General features: G+C 37.6%; 1 protein-coding gene across 7 annotated transcripts in view; it reads left to right on the top strand.

The window, feature by feature from the left end:
• The first annotated feature begins 2,059 nt into the window (after positions 1 to 2,059).
• Positions 2,060 to 15,605, top strand: part of LOC103032093 (caskin-2) — an 85,929-nt gene continuing 72,383 nt past the window's right edge. For 6 of the 7 annotated variants that reach the window (XM_049468026.1, XM_022666219.2, XM_022666218.2 and 3 more), the window contains exons 1-2: positions 2,060 to 2,406; positions 4,881 to 5,396. In XM_049468026.1, the coding sequence (XP_049323983.1) occupies positions 5,303 to 5,396 (94 nt within the window). In that variant the 5' untranslated portion in view covers positions 2,060 to 2,406; positions 4,881 to 5,302. The remainder of the gene's footprint in view (positions 2,407 to 4,880; positions 5,397 to 15,605) is intronic. The other variant, XM_049468027.1, reaches the window with a different exon arrangement.

The following is a 15,605-nucleotide window of genomic DNA, read 5'->3' as shown; positions in this document are numbered from 1 at the left end:
AGGGCTTACATATCCAGTAGTGGGTATTGACCAGTCCTTTGATGAACGAAGGCCATGGCCACGTCACCCTGGGGCAGAGGTCAAAGAAACCATCTGACCGTTGTGAATATTTGAGAGAAACTACTGTGGACTGACATTGACCTTTTTGCTGACAAGAGAGTGGATAAGAAGAACCGCCCTCCAAATTTACCCTGCAATTAACACAAACTGGATTCAGTGCTACAGCTGGGAGTCAGATTGGTATAACACTTGAATCTGATCCGTTTTTTTGGTTTTCCATTAGACAGATTTGGTATCTGATACCTGGTTCTGATTGTGAAAAGATTGTCACTACACCACGCAACACACACATCCAGGACACACTGGCCATTTGTAAAATATCCAGTTTTTAGTAGTGATCACATTTGTTTGTATCAAACTCACAATGGCGACTCATCAAATTATGCTGTGTTCTTTTGAAGGTTTGAGGTTTGATAATTGGGGCAATTGGCAGTCAGCTCTATGGAGCTATATGGACAAACCACACCCACAAAACACATTCAGTGGCTTTAAGAATGCAGTATGTGATGTAAAAGTAGAGGAGACAGACCCCAATGATCTTTTTAGCTGAACCCACTGTCCACTGAATGTCTGAGGTGTTGCAATTTTTTGCAAAGACAGTGATGCAGATGCTCAGGAGGCTCTCTATATTAAGGCCTATTATTGTAGAACTCCATTATTTTAAAGGCGGAGAACATTTACAACTGCCAACATGACAAGGTCAGGCCAGCATAGCAGCCCAAGAGAAGACCACAAGTGTGTAAAGATGTCTCCAACAATCTTAAAATGTTAGTATGGAACCTCCAAGTAGCTTTTGCCACAGTTGATTTGAAGGTACAGCATTAATCAGAAACTTATCGATTAGTAATGTGAGCCTATAGTAAGTTAGTTAGTTATCTCTGTTTCGTGCATTTCCTGTTCATGAGTTGCTCTGCAAATGAAAACTGAAAATGTAGCTTGACTAGTGGGTAAAGACTGGCACAGAAAGGTACAGCCACAGCTCATACAAAAAAATATAGACCAGTAAAACATAAATGATAATAAAAAGATGTTATGAGCAGCTACAAACATTAATATTTATATTTTTGCAAAATATAAAAATATGAAAACAATATTTTTTTAATTCTAAAAAATCCAATTATTTTGCTTTAATTGTAATAACATTGCTTATAATTAGTTCTGGCATTATCAACTCATTAATGCCTGTGATGAATCTAGAAGTTGTCTTTTTGCTGTATTTTACTTTTTACGGGGTGTGGTGAAGTATTAGCAGTTTGATGTAGTTATTTAGCAGGATTTAGTGATGTAAACACTAAAGAAGTGCTGCTTCTTCTCAGAAGTTCAGAAGGTATATTACCTTTTATTTATATACTCTCTTATTCACTCACTGTAAAGTTTGCCATTTTCTTCTTCTGCCTTTTTAATTCACCTCTTTATTTCCTTAAGCAGATTACTGTTCTTCTTGTTTCATATTTTGTGTTGATGTTTTAGATTTTATTTTAAATTCCACTGATTCCATATGATTAAACAAACATTTTTGAATATAAATAAAATTCTATTGTAATGATCTTACATTGACTCTTTTACTTTTCATTTAATTATCTATCATACAAAACATTCATCACATTAGATTGTTTGATTAATTAGTTATTATTTCTTTTACGGATAAGCAGCCCTAAAAACCCACACAATTTATTTACATCTTATAATAAAAAGTGTTATGCGATGTTGGTACATGTGCAGGTATAAAAATATTACTTACTTGTTAATTACTTATAGTTTTGCTTAAATTACTTACTTGTTAATTACTTATAGTTTTGCTTAATGTAAAAATAAACATATAAACAACACCTCGTTTTTTCTTATTTTTAAATATTGCTTATTTAATAGCAATATTGTGTATGATACTGAGTTTATTTGAGAGGTTTTAATAATGCAATCTCGCATTTCCATCTCAGCTCTGACACATACGGGGCGTGAGTTTAGCTCCGTGTCCCGGGGGGAGGCGTGGGGAGGCGGGGAGAGCTCCACAGGGACTGGCGGAGCGGCGGATTGAGAGCGCTGCTGGGGGAAAGAGAGAGAGAGAGGAGGGCTGGAGTTGGTCGAAGGGAAACTCAGCTAAAAGAACTTATTTGAGGTCGTGGGTGAGGTTGAGTGATGTTTTGATGAGGAGAAAGTTAAAGTTAAGTTGGTCGGTGTTTTGTACGGAGCTGGCGGTGTTTCTGGACGGTGAGCTAGAGGACCTGTAGTGAGCAGTGAGCGGGCCGGGGGGACTCGGAGCTCCGCGGTGATCACTCCAGTTCCCCGCTCCGGAGCTGCCCGCCGGACTGACGTCAGTGTTCACCTAATGTTTTCCCGAAGTTGACGGTAAGAGTTTAGGAGATTTTGTTCTGTCTGTAGTGAATTAGCTCCGCGGTTTCACCATCTCAACTGTTTTACCTTCTAAAACAGCTCGAAAGTTTATGGTCTGCGTGTATTTAACTTATTTACCTAGTAATTATAGTAAAATAGTAAAAATCCATCCCAGGATTTTGTTACGACTGCCTAAAATGGTACTGCTATATCTTAACCATCCGCGCAGTAAGAACAAAATCCAGGGGGTGGATTTTTACTTTCTGGACCTGGTGTACTCACCTCTAGTCTCTAAACTCTTTAGCTAACTCGTGGCAAACCTTTTAGCCGAAAATTACACCATGGGTGAGAATCCTCACTCATTGTTTACAAGTAAAAGCTCAAACCAGCTATATCAATCTATTCTGACTAGACATATTAGCATGACTTCATGTTCCTAATGTCATTTTGACTGATCATCTGTTACCAATAATTTACATGGAATTTCACTCTGAATTACCTATAGCTATTTTTGTACTAGCTAAAAACTGCTCCAGTTATCTATGCGTTCCTATAATTACTTTTACTAATAAATATTGTAAGTTCATAAATTCACAGTGTAATATCTGTAATATATTTTCTTGTAAAAAAATAGTTCAATATACCTTTAATGTTGTTTTGGCTAGTAGTAATGTAGATAGCAGATATGTGCAGTTCTATCATTTCTATATATTTTTTAGATCTCTACATTTCAGCATTTGACTAGTAATAATAGCATTGATATATTTTTTAGTTAAAAGTTATTATAGATATGTAACTTTTTTTGTAAATTTTACTATTTTTACTAGTAAAATTATATTTTTTATTTAGAAAAAATGTATAATAGAGAGTAAAACACCATGTAAATCAATGATGAGATATGAAATGGCGTTAATTATTTGTTACTTATAAAGATTTTCCAAGTAATATATGGATTTATAGATCTGTTGTTAAAATTATTATAGCTGATCTCTGAGACTTTCTACTAGTAAAAACTGCATTACAGTTTTTTTTACAGAGTTTTTACTGTTACCACTACCACTAATAATAAAATGTTTTAAGAATTTTGCTGGTGTGATTTTAGGCTAAAACGGTAAAACTAGACTGTTCCAAGCCTATATTAGGAGCTATACTGAACCTGGTTAAAATCTTGTTTATAAGTGAAGGTTCAGTAATTGCACTGATTCATTTGTGGTCCAGGTCAGAACCTCAGACTGCCAGGTCATCTGTTAGTATAAACTGGGCTCCAGCAGCCCGTTTATATTCACCCCTGTTTAACTGAAACAGTGTCTCGACAGTTAATCTTATGTCAATGTCTGAATCATGCTGAGTGACCCATGTGTGAATTTTACTCAGACAGATGTCCATTTTAATTACTATATCTATACCATGTGCTCTTAGAATAATAGCTAACAGACTCAGGACCCCCTGACTGGGGGCAATCACACTATGAAGGCCATGAAAACGTTTTCAGTGTGAGTATCTATCTGAATAGACTGTTGATGATCACTGACATTGACGTATTGAGAATGATCGATTTGATTACGCCATGTGGGTCTTACTGGGTGTGTGTGTGTGTGTGTGTGTGTGTCTGTGTGGTGTGTTCAGGGACTCTTTGAGGTTATATAACACAGTAATGATTAGGAGAAGAAACACAGCCTAGCCACCTTAAACAGCTCCTGTCAATTTGTTAAAGGCTTTACTGTTTTTCCTAGCTTTACTTACTGCAACATTTGTAGGTGCTTGTTTTTGCTTGGGTGTTGTGTGTGTTTAGTTGGTTTTGCTTTTTCTATGTAGTTATGTATTTTTTTTTTTTTATTATGATAGAGAAAGTTTAGTATATAAAAGTGAAAAGAAAATGGTTAAATTCTAGAATTCTGTATGAAAACGTTTTTAACATCAAAATAACTTTAATTCTAAGGAAAAGGTAATCTGCTTCATTTCAGTCAGTGCCTGCAGTTCATTACTATATTCATAGCTGCAGTTTTACGTGCTGATAAACTCCAGTTTTTCACTCGGCGAGTGTACGCTGGCACTGTGGTAAAATCCAGGTCCTTACGGATGTTGTTTCTGCCTCTCCTGGTTTGGTGTGAAGAACAGGTCATCGCTCTGATCTCTCCACAGGGGGAGGGGGGTGCTGGGCATGGTGCCAGCCCCTTAAACAGGAGGGGAGAAGGGGATGAAAATGGAGGGAAAAATCCAAAACAAATTCTACACTGAGGTTGAACTGATGCTGGTAGTTTTTGCTTTAGTTTTTTTCTTCTTTGAATAAGAGTTCTGCTGTGCTTTGGTCGTGGCAGACAAGGCTGCCTTCTTTCACCTCTTTATGACTGGCGTCAGAGAGTCATAAAAAGCGCTCTGCTGATCTCAGGGTATTACTGTACTTCCCCCAGGCACTGAACTTTTCTTGTGTCTTGTGTTCTAACACGGAAACCTCACTGTTTTTCTTGTCGACACCCGTTCTCTTGCAGGTTCTGGTCTGCTGGTCCAAACAGCGCCGGTCCAGCATTGTGACCACAGCTTCAGCCAGACGCCCGAGAACCAAACACGTAGATTAACCAAGGGAATGCAGCTGAAACTCAAGAGGAGAAGACGTTAAATCTGAAGGAAATCCACAGCACAATAGATTTTCCTTATTGCTGCCGTTGGTCCCATTTGCCAGAGTGTGAGCTGGAGCTGGATGTTCTGATTTGATGGTGTGATTGAGAGACACCCACCCTGTTGACTGCTGGAGTTCTTAATAGCCTTTTCTTTTCTTGCCACTTCTGGGGGTGAGCGTGAGGGAGAAAAGCATTGTGGGACACGTCCGTGCTGCTCTGCCATCTATATGGAGCTGTAAGAGAGGACCTGGACTCTTGGGGGTCACTGGTGGAACTCGGTGCAGCAGGGGACCATGGGAAAAGAACAGGAGCTTCTGCAGGCGGTTAAGAACGGCGACTTACCTTCCACACAGAAACTACTGGCCAAGTTTAAGAGCAGCCGAACCAGTGAGTAATGTTCTGTTGACTACACACATCATTCAGTTGATTTAAGAAAGTCCAAGCTTCTTGTGTTTGTTACATTTTAATGATTTGATCTGGTTAGTTTTGGGTTTACACTGCAGTTTAGTGAGCAGCTTAAAGGATTTTTTGTATGTAATGTTGTCATCACCTATGTGGACTGCTTCTCAGTATGATTGATTATTTGGTTTGTAGAAGTGCGTGTCTGATGGAGGCACAATGACAGTTCAGAGAATCTAAATCATTTAAAGTGCACAGGCGTCACTCAGCAGAACGAGTGAGGGTTACTCCTTTTATTTCTGTTTACAAATAAGCTCATACTGCTTTGTGGTGCACATACAGGAGAAGGGCATAACACTGATTCTGTCTTCTCCTATTCTTTAGTAGGTTGCGATAGCCTGCCTTAACTTCCGGCAATTGGCAAAATAAAAACAGACCCTTGTTCAGTTGACTGAGAGTTCAGTTGATTGGTCCTTTTCCACTATACTGATTAAAATTTGAAACCCTGAGATATTATGAATATCTTTGTGCATCCCTTGCTGTTTTGGCTCTGACTAAACTTCAAAGCCCAAAGGTATGAACCAAAAAAAGATTACTTAGTGCATGTTAACAATTACATTTAAGGAAACTGTTACTAATGTATAGTGTTCATCAACAGAATAGTTCTAACATGACTTCCACAAACATACCATTCCCAAAAAAACTAATTTAAATCCACACACTTCTCACCTACTTCCATCATTTGGTATAAAGGTCAACATCTACTGAAAACATAAATGTGTAAATTCAGCATACACTCTTTATTTATGCTCTGCTGAAAGCCAGACATCGTTAAAATTAACTACTGGTGCCCCTGTGTTGGTGCTAATTGCAAAATCAGTATGAAAGCCATAGCTAGCTAAGAGAACACAGAGGAATGAATCCATTTATAGGCATTTTTAATTCATGTTTCTTAAGTAATGAAATGCAGTGTTATTTTGACTTTTTCACTTTTGTTAAGAAAAGTAAATGAGTAATGCCAGTCTGATGAGGAACATCCAGCAAGATAGTTTCTGTTTTGTGAATGACTATCCATATAAGTAAGTAATATACAAGTACATTTAATATAGCATATATTGTTCTGTCACACAGGACTAATGCCAACTGAAGGCTCAATACATTCAATTTGTACTATTACCCATATTACCTTATTTTATGCAGACCATAAGTATCATTTCTTCACAGTCAATTAAACAGGCACTGTGTCTGTGGTTGCACATTTCTTTGGGGTTAAAAAAGTCACTCCTGGTGTAAAGAAGCTTTACCCATTGGGGAAAATGATTATCTGGAACTACAGCTTGAGGAAAACAAAGGATAGAGATATACTTTTTTAGTTTTTTCATATTTAATTAAAGTTTCTATTATTGGAAATTTCTGTGCTCTTTCTCCTAAATAGTCTGAAGCAATGCACAACAGACCACGTATAGACAGCTGTCACCACTGAAACATTTGGTCAGCATAATGTGTGCAAGCACTGGTTTCTGACAGAGTAAACATAATTATAACCCACATGATCCTCTGGTCTAGAATGGTAAAGTAAATCAAGCAGCTGAATTTTCTGTCACAGTTGAGAGCAGTTACTGAGCATGGCTCATGTGTAGACAGACTCTTGAAGAGTTAGGAGTATGCCTGCTTTATTTAGATCAGACGCCGGAGTCTGTATTGTCACTAATGCCTTAACTAGCACTTAGGAGTGCGAATGCCGCAGCTGCCATAGTGCAGTACTACTGCCATGACTCTACTCTCTTCTGACTCTACTGTCTTTTGCTGACATAATTTGAGACAAGTGACTCATCTCTGTTTATATGCACCTTAAAAACTGAAAATTATTGTCTTGGTAGTGAAAGTAAGCCTTTATAACCTTTATAATTACTTGGTTATTATTTGGAAATGACTGCCTTTTCTGCTTATCCAGACAAACTGCTTTTGCTGACAAACTGCTTTACCACAGATACATGCAAAGCTAAATTGCGCTTGTCCTCCGTAAAGAGTGGTACTTAGTGCTTGCAAGAGGGTTTTGTTGTAAAATTTATGAACTAGCCATTAATCTAAGATTCATTTTTATATCCATAGGAACATGCCATGGTAGATCAGATTTATCTGCTTTAATCAGGTAGTTTTAAGTTTTGTCCGTCTCCTCTAACACTGGCTTCTCACTACAAGATAAAAAAAAAAAAAGCTGCTCTGATGGTGTGAGGCTGAAAGCTGGACCTGTTTGTGCCTCTAAATCCAGTAGTGTGAAAAATAATGTAACTGAAAGTGCAGTGACGAGCTACAGTTAGTGAGAGTTTAAGGCACAGGATTGAGGAGAAAGGTAAGGGTGGAGTTATGTACATGTGGCTTTTTTCCATCTGTTTTCATTCCTTTTTCAACCTGTAGAACCATCAGATTACCACATTTTTGGACTATAAGGCACACCGTATTTAATGGCACACTATTAGTGAATGTCTATTTTCTGGTCTGTTTTCATACATAAGGTGCACCGGATTATGAGGCACGTTAAGCAACACTAGTAAGAATTCATACTTAAAGTAAACAAGGGTGTCACAATGTTTCCCTTCTAATTCAGCAAGTCTTGGGGGGGGTGCTTAAGTAAACAAAACTGTAATTCTTAAAAAACTCTTTTAAGTTAAAGTTAAGTTAAGTTAGTCTCTCCTGTTTATTTGGGAAAGTAAAGCACTTATGTTTATTTACAGTAAACTTATCATTTCATTATTGAGCCCATTGGTGTGATAGGATTCTGTCAGGGCAAATTGAAATATATCTGTTAGCACTGTTAGTACTGTTGATCTTGACTCTTCAGTCATGAAGTGTGTGTGTGTGTGTGTGTGTGTGTGTGTGTGTTGGTCGCATCTTTACAGGTAGATGATAGATCTTTTACAGGAATAAGACAGTCATTTATTGTTCTACTGAATTGTAGAACCCCTTTCATTACTCTAAACTACTTGGAGGCTCCTATAGTAAGAAAATGTTGTTTACAGAAAGAAAACAGACTTGTGTGTTTAATGTAGAAAGTGAAGTCGGATCTCATCTGGTCGCGGTGGTAATGGCATTTAATGTCAGATGTAAACAGAAACCGGTCAAAGTATATCCAGATACTATTATGACACAAATGGCATGATAATACCAGGTGTAAACAGTCCCTGAAAACCTGGTCCTGGAATAACCTGGCTAATTTTACCCTTAATGATTGAGAGAAGAAAACACAACTGTACTGGATCCTCAGCACTGGAATGAAATCTGTTTCAGTCTTTTCCAGAGTTTCCTGTAGTTTTTAAAGGTGAGTCGGTGTCACTGACTCATCCACTGCTCAGTCCAAACCCAGCTATCTAATTAACCCCACACTAATGAGCTTCCAGGAAACCCAAACTCCCATTCATTCAGCCTCCCACCAGGCTTCTCATTACCTCCCCCTTCCAATTAGGTCTCACTGCCTCTTTATCTTTTGTCCGAGTGCATGTTCTACAAGAGCGACAGGGACGTGCTTTGAACCACCTTTACCAATGGAGAAGGTCTGATAACATCTACAGACTCTGCTCTGTGCTCATTTATCTCCACTGTGATGGTACGTACAGAGCTAGATGTACTCCATTACCAGTACACTTGATTTGAGGTTGAATGCTTCTTGTGATGTGGTCAGTGGAAGCAAGTGGCAGATAGTGGTGGGCAGTGGGAGGATACGATATCACTGTCGTGATAAATTACGTCATAATACAGTTGATACAGAGACCAGCAGAAACCTGCAGCGAGGGGCACGGTGCTCTGATTGTTATGTCTGAGCCAGATGAATTTGTTCAGCCACTGCAGGGCTAAATTTCTTGCTCAGTATTTTTAAGGACAGTCTGGGATGGTGTATAACAGGTTAAGTTAAAATCCTGTGAACATTATTTTTAATTGTTTTGAAATTGATCTCTTCATAAAATTAGTTTGTAACAGTCTATGGTGCTTGTTTATCCCTTTATTTATGATTCTTCTCATTACAGACATGTTTTGTCATTATCAAACACCTTATGCACCTTATAATCCAGTGCGCATTATGTATGAATTTTACCGTTCAGGATGTAAGGAGCTAGCTCTTTTGCTGTTCAGAGGTATTATTGGCCTGTTGTCTGCTGCAAACCCTGGCTAGCACTGCTGAGGCAGTGTTAGCATTAGCTGCTAACCACGCTAAGTGCTATCTCTTTTGGCGTTCAGAGGTGAGTGTATCAGACTGTAGTCTGCCTGTTTACTGTGTTGAAACAAGCTGCATGGGCCGAACCTCCAGCTAATTTTGACCTGGCTTACCGGAACACTCAGGGGTCCTCAGTGTAGCGCTGTCGGCCTGCATTTACTAGCGACAGCCGTTAGCTGCTAATGATAATATTGCTGCTTCCAGCTGTAGTGGAAATTTTGAAAATTTAAGCTAACTGTAAATAAATGGAAGCGCTTTACTCACACAAATAAGCGGTTTTAAGGTGAAAAATCTGTGTAGATTATCATTCAGCGCTCATTTGACTTTACAATACCTTTTTTTTAAAGAATTACATTTTATATTATATTTTGCTGAAATCTGCTGTATTAAAATTAAAACATGACAACACCTCTGTTCCTTGCTAGTGACGCATAATGGGCCTCATAATCAGCTGCGCTTTATGTATGAAAATAGATAAGATAATAAGATAATCACAGCATTAAGTGTCCTCAAAAATCCACAATTAATGCAACTAAAAAAAAGTATGCCTGTTAGTTGTAGCATTTAGTCTGCTCCATTGTGTCTAATTTGCTATTGTGGGTTTCATAATAAAAGTCATCTTCAATATTTTTTTGAAAGGCCACAGACAGTGTAAACTGTTTTGTTTGTTTGTTTGTTTTTGTGCATTGTATTTTACAGTTTCCAAAGTTGAGATGCAAGTTAGCCCAGTGATTTAATAGCAGATTGGACTAAGCAAGTAATGGCCTGTTTTTATTTGCTTCAAGTGGTGATATTTTCAGATACGTTCATTACTTGCTTTTAGCTGGTGGGAACAGTACTAGAACTAATACTAGAAGTGTACATTTAAATGTATGAAACTGTATAAACCATTTCATGTTTATTTAAATTTAATTCTGAGGTGGAAAAAACATTTATTAAAATCTGGCACTTTGTCAGTGCATTATTCCTGCTGTACTGTGTTTAATGTGTTACAGTGCCGCTGTATCAGTGTTCCACCGCTATTTGTATTGTTTGTGTGTAATATGGTGTTTTAAAGTAGAGGCTCTATATCCCTCACAGGTTCAGCTGCTCTGAGCTGCTCTCACGCTTTGAAACACCTGGACTGATTTAAACTTTAAAACTACCTTTTAAACTTAAGAGGGACTTGTTTTTGAGAGATGCAGTAATTACAGATGCGAGCTTGTTTTCAGAAGGTGGCTCTCCTCTGGTCTGAGCTACTGGATTGGTCACATGTTTACAGATCATGTACAGAAAGAGTGCAGTTAGGAAAACTGCTCCGAGTAGTTTATAATTTAGTGAGATGTGTAGACTGGGTTTCAAATTTCAGAAGCCTTAAGACAATGATCTCAGTGTTTACCAGTTTGATTTGATTTCTAATTCAATTCAGTTCTATTTGATATTGATTCATTTAGGGATGTTTCAGTTACAGTAACAGGTTTTGTAGGGATTTTTATAGAGTTTAATAATGTAATTATACATGGAACAACTAACCTATCCTTATTAAATTTTGTTTACATTAAAATCTTCACACTCAGTTTCATTTATTCATTTTTTATTATTATTCTGTCTTTGCTTTCGTCCAAATTAGGCTAATTTGTTGTTAACAGTAATGTAAAGGCTCTACATCCCATATACTTCGATTTAAATCAAAAATCTAATCTTTAGCCCAGTTTTAATTGATGTTCTTAATATTATAGTACTGGAGTCAGTGGCCAGTGTTTGTATAGATTTGTGTGAATGTCACCTCTGTCTTGTACAGTGATCTCCTCTACAAAGCACCCTTAGTAAACGTTTATCCCATTTTACACCAAATACGGCATGACGGCGGTTTCTGTTTGACCTGTATTTGAGCACCTTTCCTTCCCCCACCTTTAAGTAAACCTTCTGGTTCTTTTAGAAAAATCTCTCACTGCTTTGTTTGTGTGAAGAACTTTTCGTGTTATTTGAGCCCAACGTGTGAAGTGTCTGGATTTGTTTCTAAGGCTGCTGGAGGCAGTTGAGATAACCCAATGCCACCTCTACTATTCCAGACCTGGGCATTTGTAAACACACAGAGATAGCATGCTGACTTCAAGGAGTGATGGGGTCATAAGGTGAGCCTTACTTTGAGTTGTCCGTTGTTTATTAAACCAAGGCCCATAGAACTCATTTGTGTGAGTGCTGACCGTTAAAGGGGGTAGTTGTGTTTTGTGTTATTGTGGTATTTCCAATTGAGGAGAGCATTTATGTCAAAATAAAAGATGTGTCTGACACATCAAAATTCTTTTTATTGTTGTCTAGAACACTTCCAAATAGCTTGTTCATTGACGTGCATTTATGGTGGCCACAGGATAAACTGCGAGTCTGCAAGATGTGGCTCAAAGCAGTTTGGATTATTTAACAGATTAATGTCTAAATGCGAGTGATTTGAGCCTCTTTTAGCTTCAACACGATCTACACTGTGGTGTTTATCCTGTTAGCTAACTAAGTTGACTTATCTAAACCAAAGTTCTTATAGGGAAGTCAGTTCACTCAGCGGCCATCTCACAACGCAACCCATATTGTAAAGCGTTTGGCACAAAAATGAACAAAATTGCAGCTTTTCATCTTGTTATGGCTACTGCACCTGCGCATATCTCCACAGCGAGGGAGGGTAAGTCCTCTGTCTAAATTTAACTGGTCAGGTATGACTGCAACTACAAAATAACCCAGAATATGATGGCATGATTTGAGTGCTAAACACAGGACCATCTGCTTTTTATGTGCAGCATACCCCCCAACCTATAACCAATAATAGGGAATAAATCCCTTATAATGGATCAATGTATTAAAAAATAGTGATTGTTAATATAAAGCTACAGTTAGCCAGCGTGCATCTTGTCTACAGTCTCAGGAGCATTGTTTAATTCCCGAGAGGCCTGTCTGAGCATGGTCTGCAGGATTATGCCCTGCTCTTTGTTGCAGCTTGCACCCTCCCTAATTCATCACCTTATGTGTGTTTTGCCACAATACAACAAACAACATGGCATGTGTCTCTCCAGTGCACTCCCGTGAACTTCGTCCATTCCCTTTAACATCTGCTATGTCAGATCTACCTTCAATCCCAAAGCACCACCCTCCCGCCCAAATCATCATAAAGACCCAGATGGTGCTTGGGCAGATTAGAGGGAATCGGAGTGGGGGGGAGATGTTTTAATGGTAGCTTTAAAATGCAGCCTGGTGTTTTATCATGTATTGTACAACTTCTTTGTTATTGCATCGGTCGTATCCATCCCTAAGAAGCTTAATGACGTATCTCGTTGTGGTATTATCATCATGTCACTATGTAGGATATAGGTCTACTGACTTTTGACAATATTTTTTTTTCTTGTTACAGATCTTTGCTACAAATGTGCCTGGTGCGAGTCCGGCTTTGATTGTGTGGGAATTTGTTTAAAATAGGTTGACTATGCTGTATTACGTGTTCAATCATGGGATGGATATGTTTTTATGTCTTTAATCCTTTTCTGTTACAGAGCATCATCACCATGATTATTAATTAATTATTTAATTACATATTTAGATAGTTAAAAATAGATAACGAAAATAGTTATGATAGTAAACATGCTGTTTTGAAATTAAATGAGATTTAACTTCCTTACAGCTTTAAAATGAAGCTTTTTCCTTTTGAATTTGATTCAGATATCTTGTGTTCAGTAGGTCTTCCAGTTTCAGTAGAAGAATCTAAACTAGTGTCCCACACAAATCCATTGCAGCTCTTTTCCCCAAGTGGACAAATAATGCTCTGGGAATAACTGGGTATAAATATTTACACACCACCCCCGAGGAGCTGAGCGATCCCTTACTCTAAGACAGGACGTCACCATCTGTCTGTTTTCATTAAAGCATGTTACAGGGTGTTATAAATGAACTGGGCTAGCCTATCATCCCATCAGTGTCCCATTTATTAGTCCTTTGTAAAGCTGTCTGCTCACAGAGCACCAGTAAAGATCGGGTGTGATTGGGGGGTTGTCGGGGGTGCTGTGATGGGACAGCTGCTACAGACTGTGGAGAAGCCCACCTGATTTCATATCGTTTTTAATAGAATTTAGTAATAAAAATAGTAATAGTAATAAAAAAAATCCATTTAATTCATCAGTACCAGTTGAAATGTGGGAAGGATGCTGGAGCTTGCCAGACTTTGAGCCTTATCTCCTGTAACTCTCACTTTTCTTGTTTCAGTGAAGCTTATTTTAGTAGCTTTCTTTAATTTAAATAAAGGTTTTAAGTGTGGGATGATAATCACTAGGATTGCGTTAATGCACAAATGACATTTTAATGCATTTATAACACTACAAAATAGTTCTCTCACATATGTAGATAAAAAACCCACAAAAATAATCAGTTCAAAGTGTTTACCAGTTCCAGTATAAGGTTAGTTTTACTTTATTAATAAGCTACATATTAACTAAATCATGTGGCTGTATTATTTATATAAATGCGCAGGATCAGAATCAGATTAGGATATATATATATATATATAGTTTGGTAATTTTGTGATAACGATACTCTTGACGATATGACAAAACTCTGAATTAAAATGTATTTAAATTATTTCAAGAATAGACTTCTGCAACAAAATAAAAATGAATAATAATAAAGCACTCCAAATGTCTCCATATATCCAGGATTAAAGTAAAATAAATGATACTGGACAGATAGATATATAATGAGAAATGAAAACAGTGTGAATTTGTCTTTTGGTGAAACAGCAAAAAAGTAGTACCCTGATGTGATAATTAGGGGTGGGTGATATGACACGATATTTCGTGGTATTATATTGTTCACGATATTTAAAAATGTTGGTGATATTATCGCGTACGATACGATAGGACACACCTCTAGTGAGAAGCATGGATATTAAAAAGATCACAGTCATAGTCAGGCACACCTGATCATTACCAACAAACCCTGATTACAATCAGGTACTAAACACATTCGTGAAAGTAGTGTCATGTCATTTCCATTATATAATACATTTTTATTTTAAATTAGTTATTTTCTTTGGTAGAGTTAAGAAAACATTGTCAGCAAACACAGTGTCTGAGGCTGTAGGAACAGCATCTGCTGACTTTAATACAGCAGAGAAATTAAGCAGTGTAGGCACATAAGACACAAAAGGTCTGTCCTTATTTTGCTTTCCATACGACTGAAGCAGCCTTTTACATTCAGAAGAGAGGCTTTTATTAGTGTGTAAAGCACTGTAAAGTACAAGTGTGGTCTGATCTAATTAACTGTCTCACTCACATGCAGATCTCAAATACTGGCTACTGCTTTTCTACTCTTTCTCTGTGATGAATTTCAGCAGGGTAACATTTTAAACGTATAAAATAAATACTGCATTCATTAATCTCCATTTATAAGTCTGTCTTCAAAACGTTTATGAGCTGCTCCTCCATATTCGTTCCCACAGCTTAGCAATAGGGAGCTTAATAAGGTTTTCTGTACTTTGAAGAGGGCTGGGTATATAGAAGGGAAACTGTTAAAGCTTCTAGGCAGTATGTGAAATTCTGACTTTTATAGAGCAGCTTGTGTTTGCTTGTCAGTTCTCCTGCTGGTGTGCTAAATATTTAATTGACTTGCTAAACATGTCTCTTTAAGAGTGCTGTGAGAGTCTGTGAGAAGCTGTTAATATCACCCAGTTTAGAGAAAAGGAAGAATTTGCAGATAAGTGTGAGTTTAAAGGGTCAATATAATGATAAGATTTTGAAATGTGTTCTGTTTGTAGAAACTACGCTGCAAAACAGAACCACACTTTAATTATTCCTCCATCTATTCTACAGCAGTTTAGTCCCACCTGGTTACATTTCATTATTAGTAATGGTCATGACCTTTTTGCTGACCATGATATCTGCAAGTGTGCTTCCTTGCATGATTATTTACATTAAACTAAAACACTAATGTTTTAATAAATCCTGCACCAGTGCATTGATATCTATGCCTTCACA

This window comes from Astyanax mexicanus, chromosome 19 (genome assembly GCF_023375975.1).
Source record: "Astyanax mexicanus isolate ESR-SI-001 chromosome 19, AstMex3_surface, whole genome shotgun sequence".
NCBI classification, from domain to species: Eukaryota; Metazoa; Chordata; class Actinopteri; order Characiformes; family Acestrorhamphidae; genus Astyanax; species Astyanax mexicanus.
The sequence above is the reverse complement of the archived record's forward strand: the minus strand, read 5'-3'. Positions and strand labels throughout refer to the sequence as shown.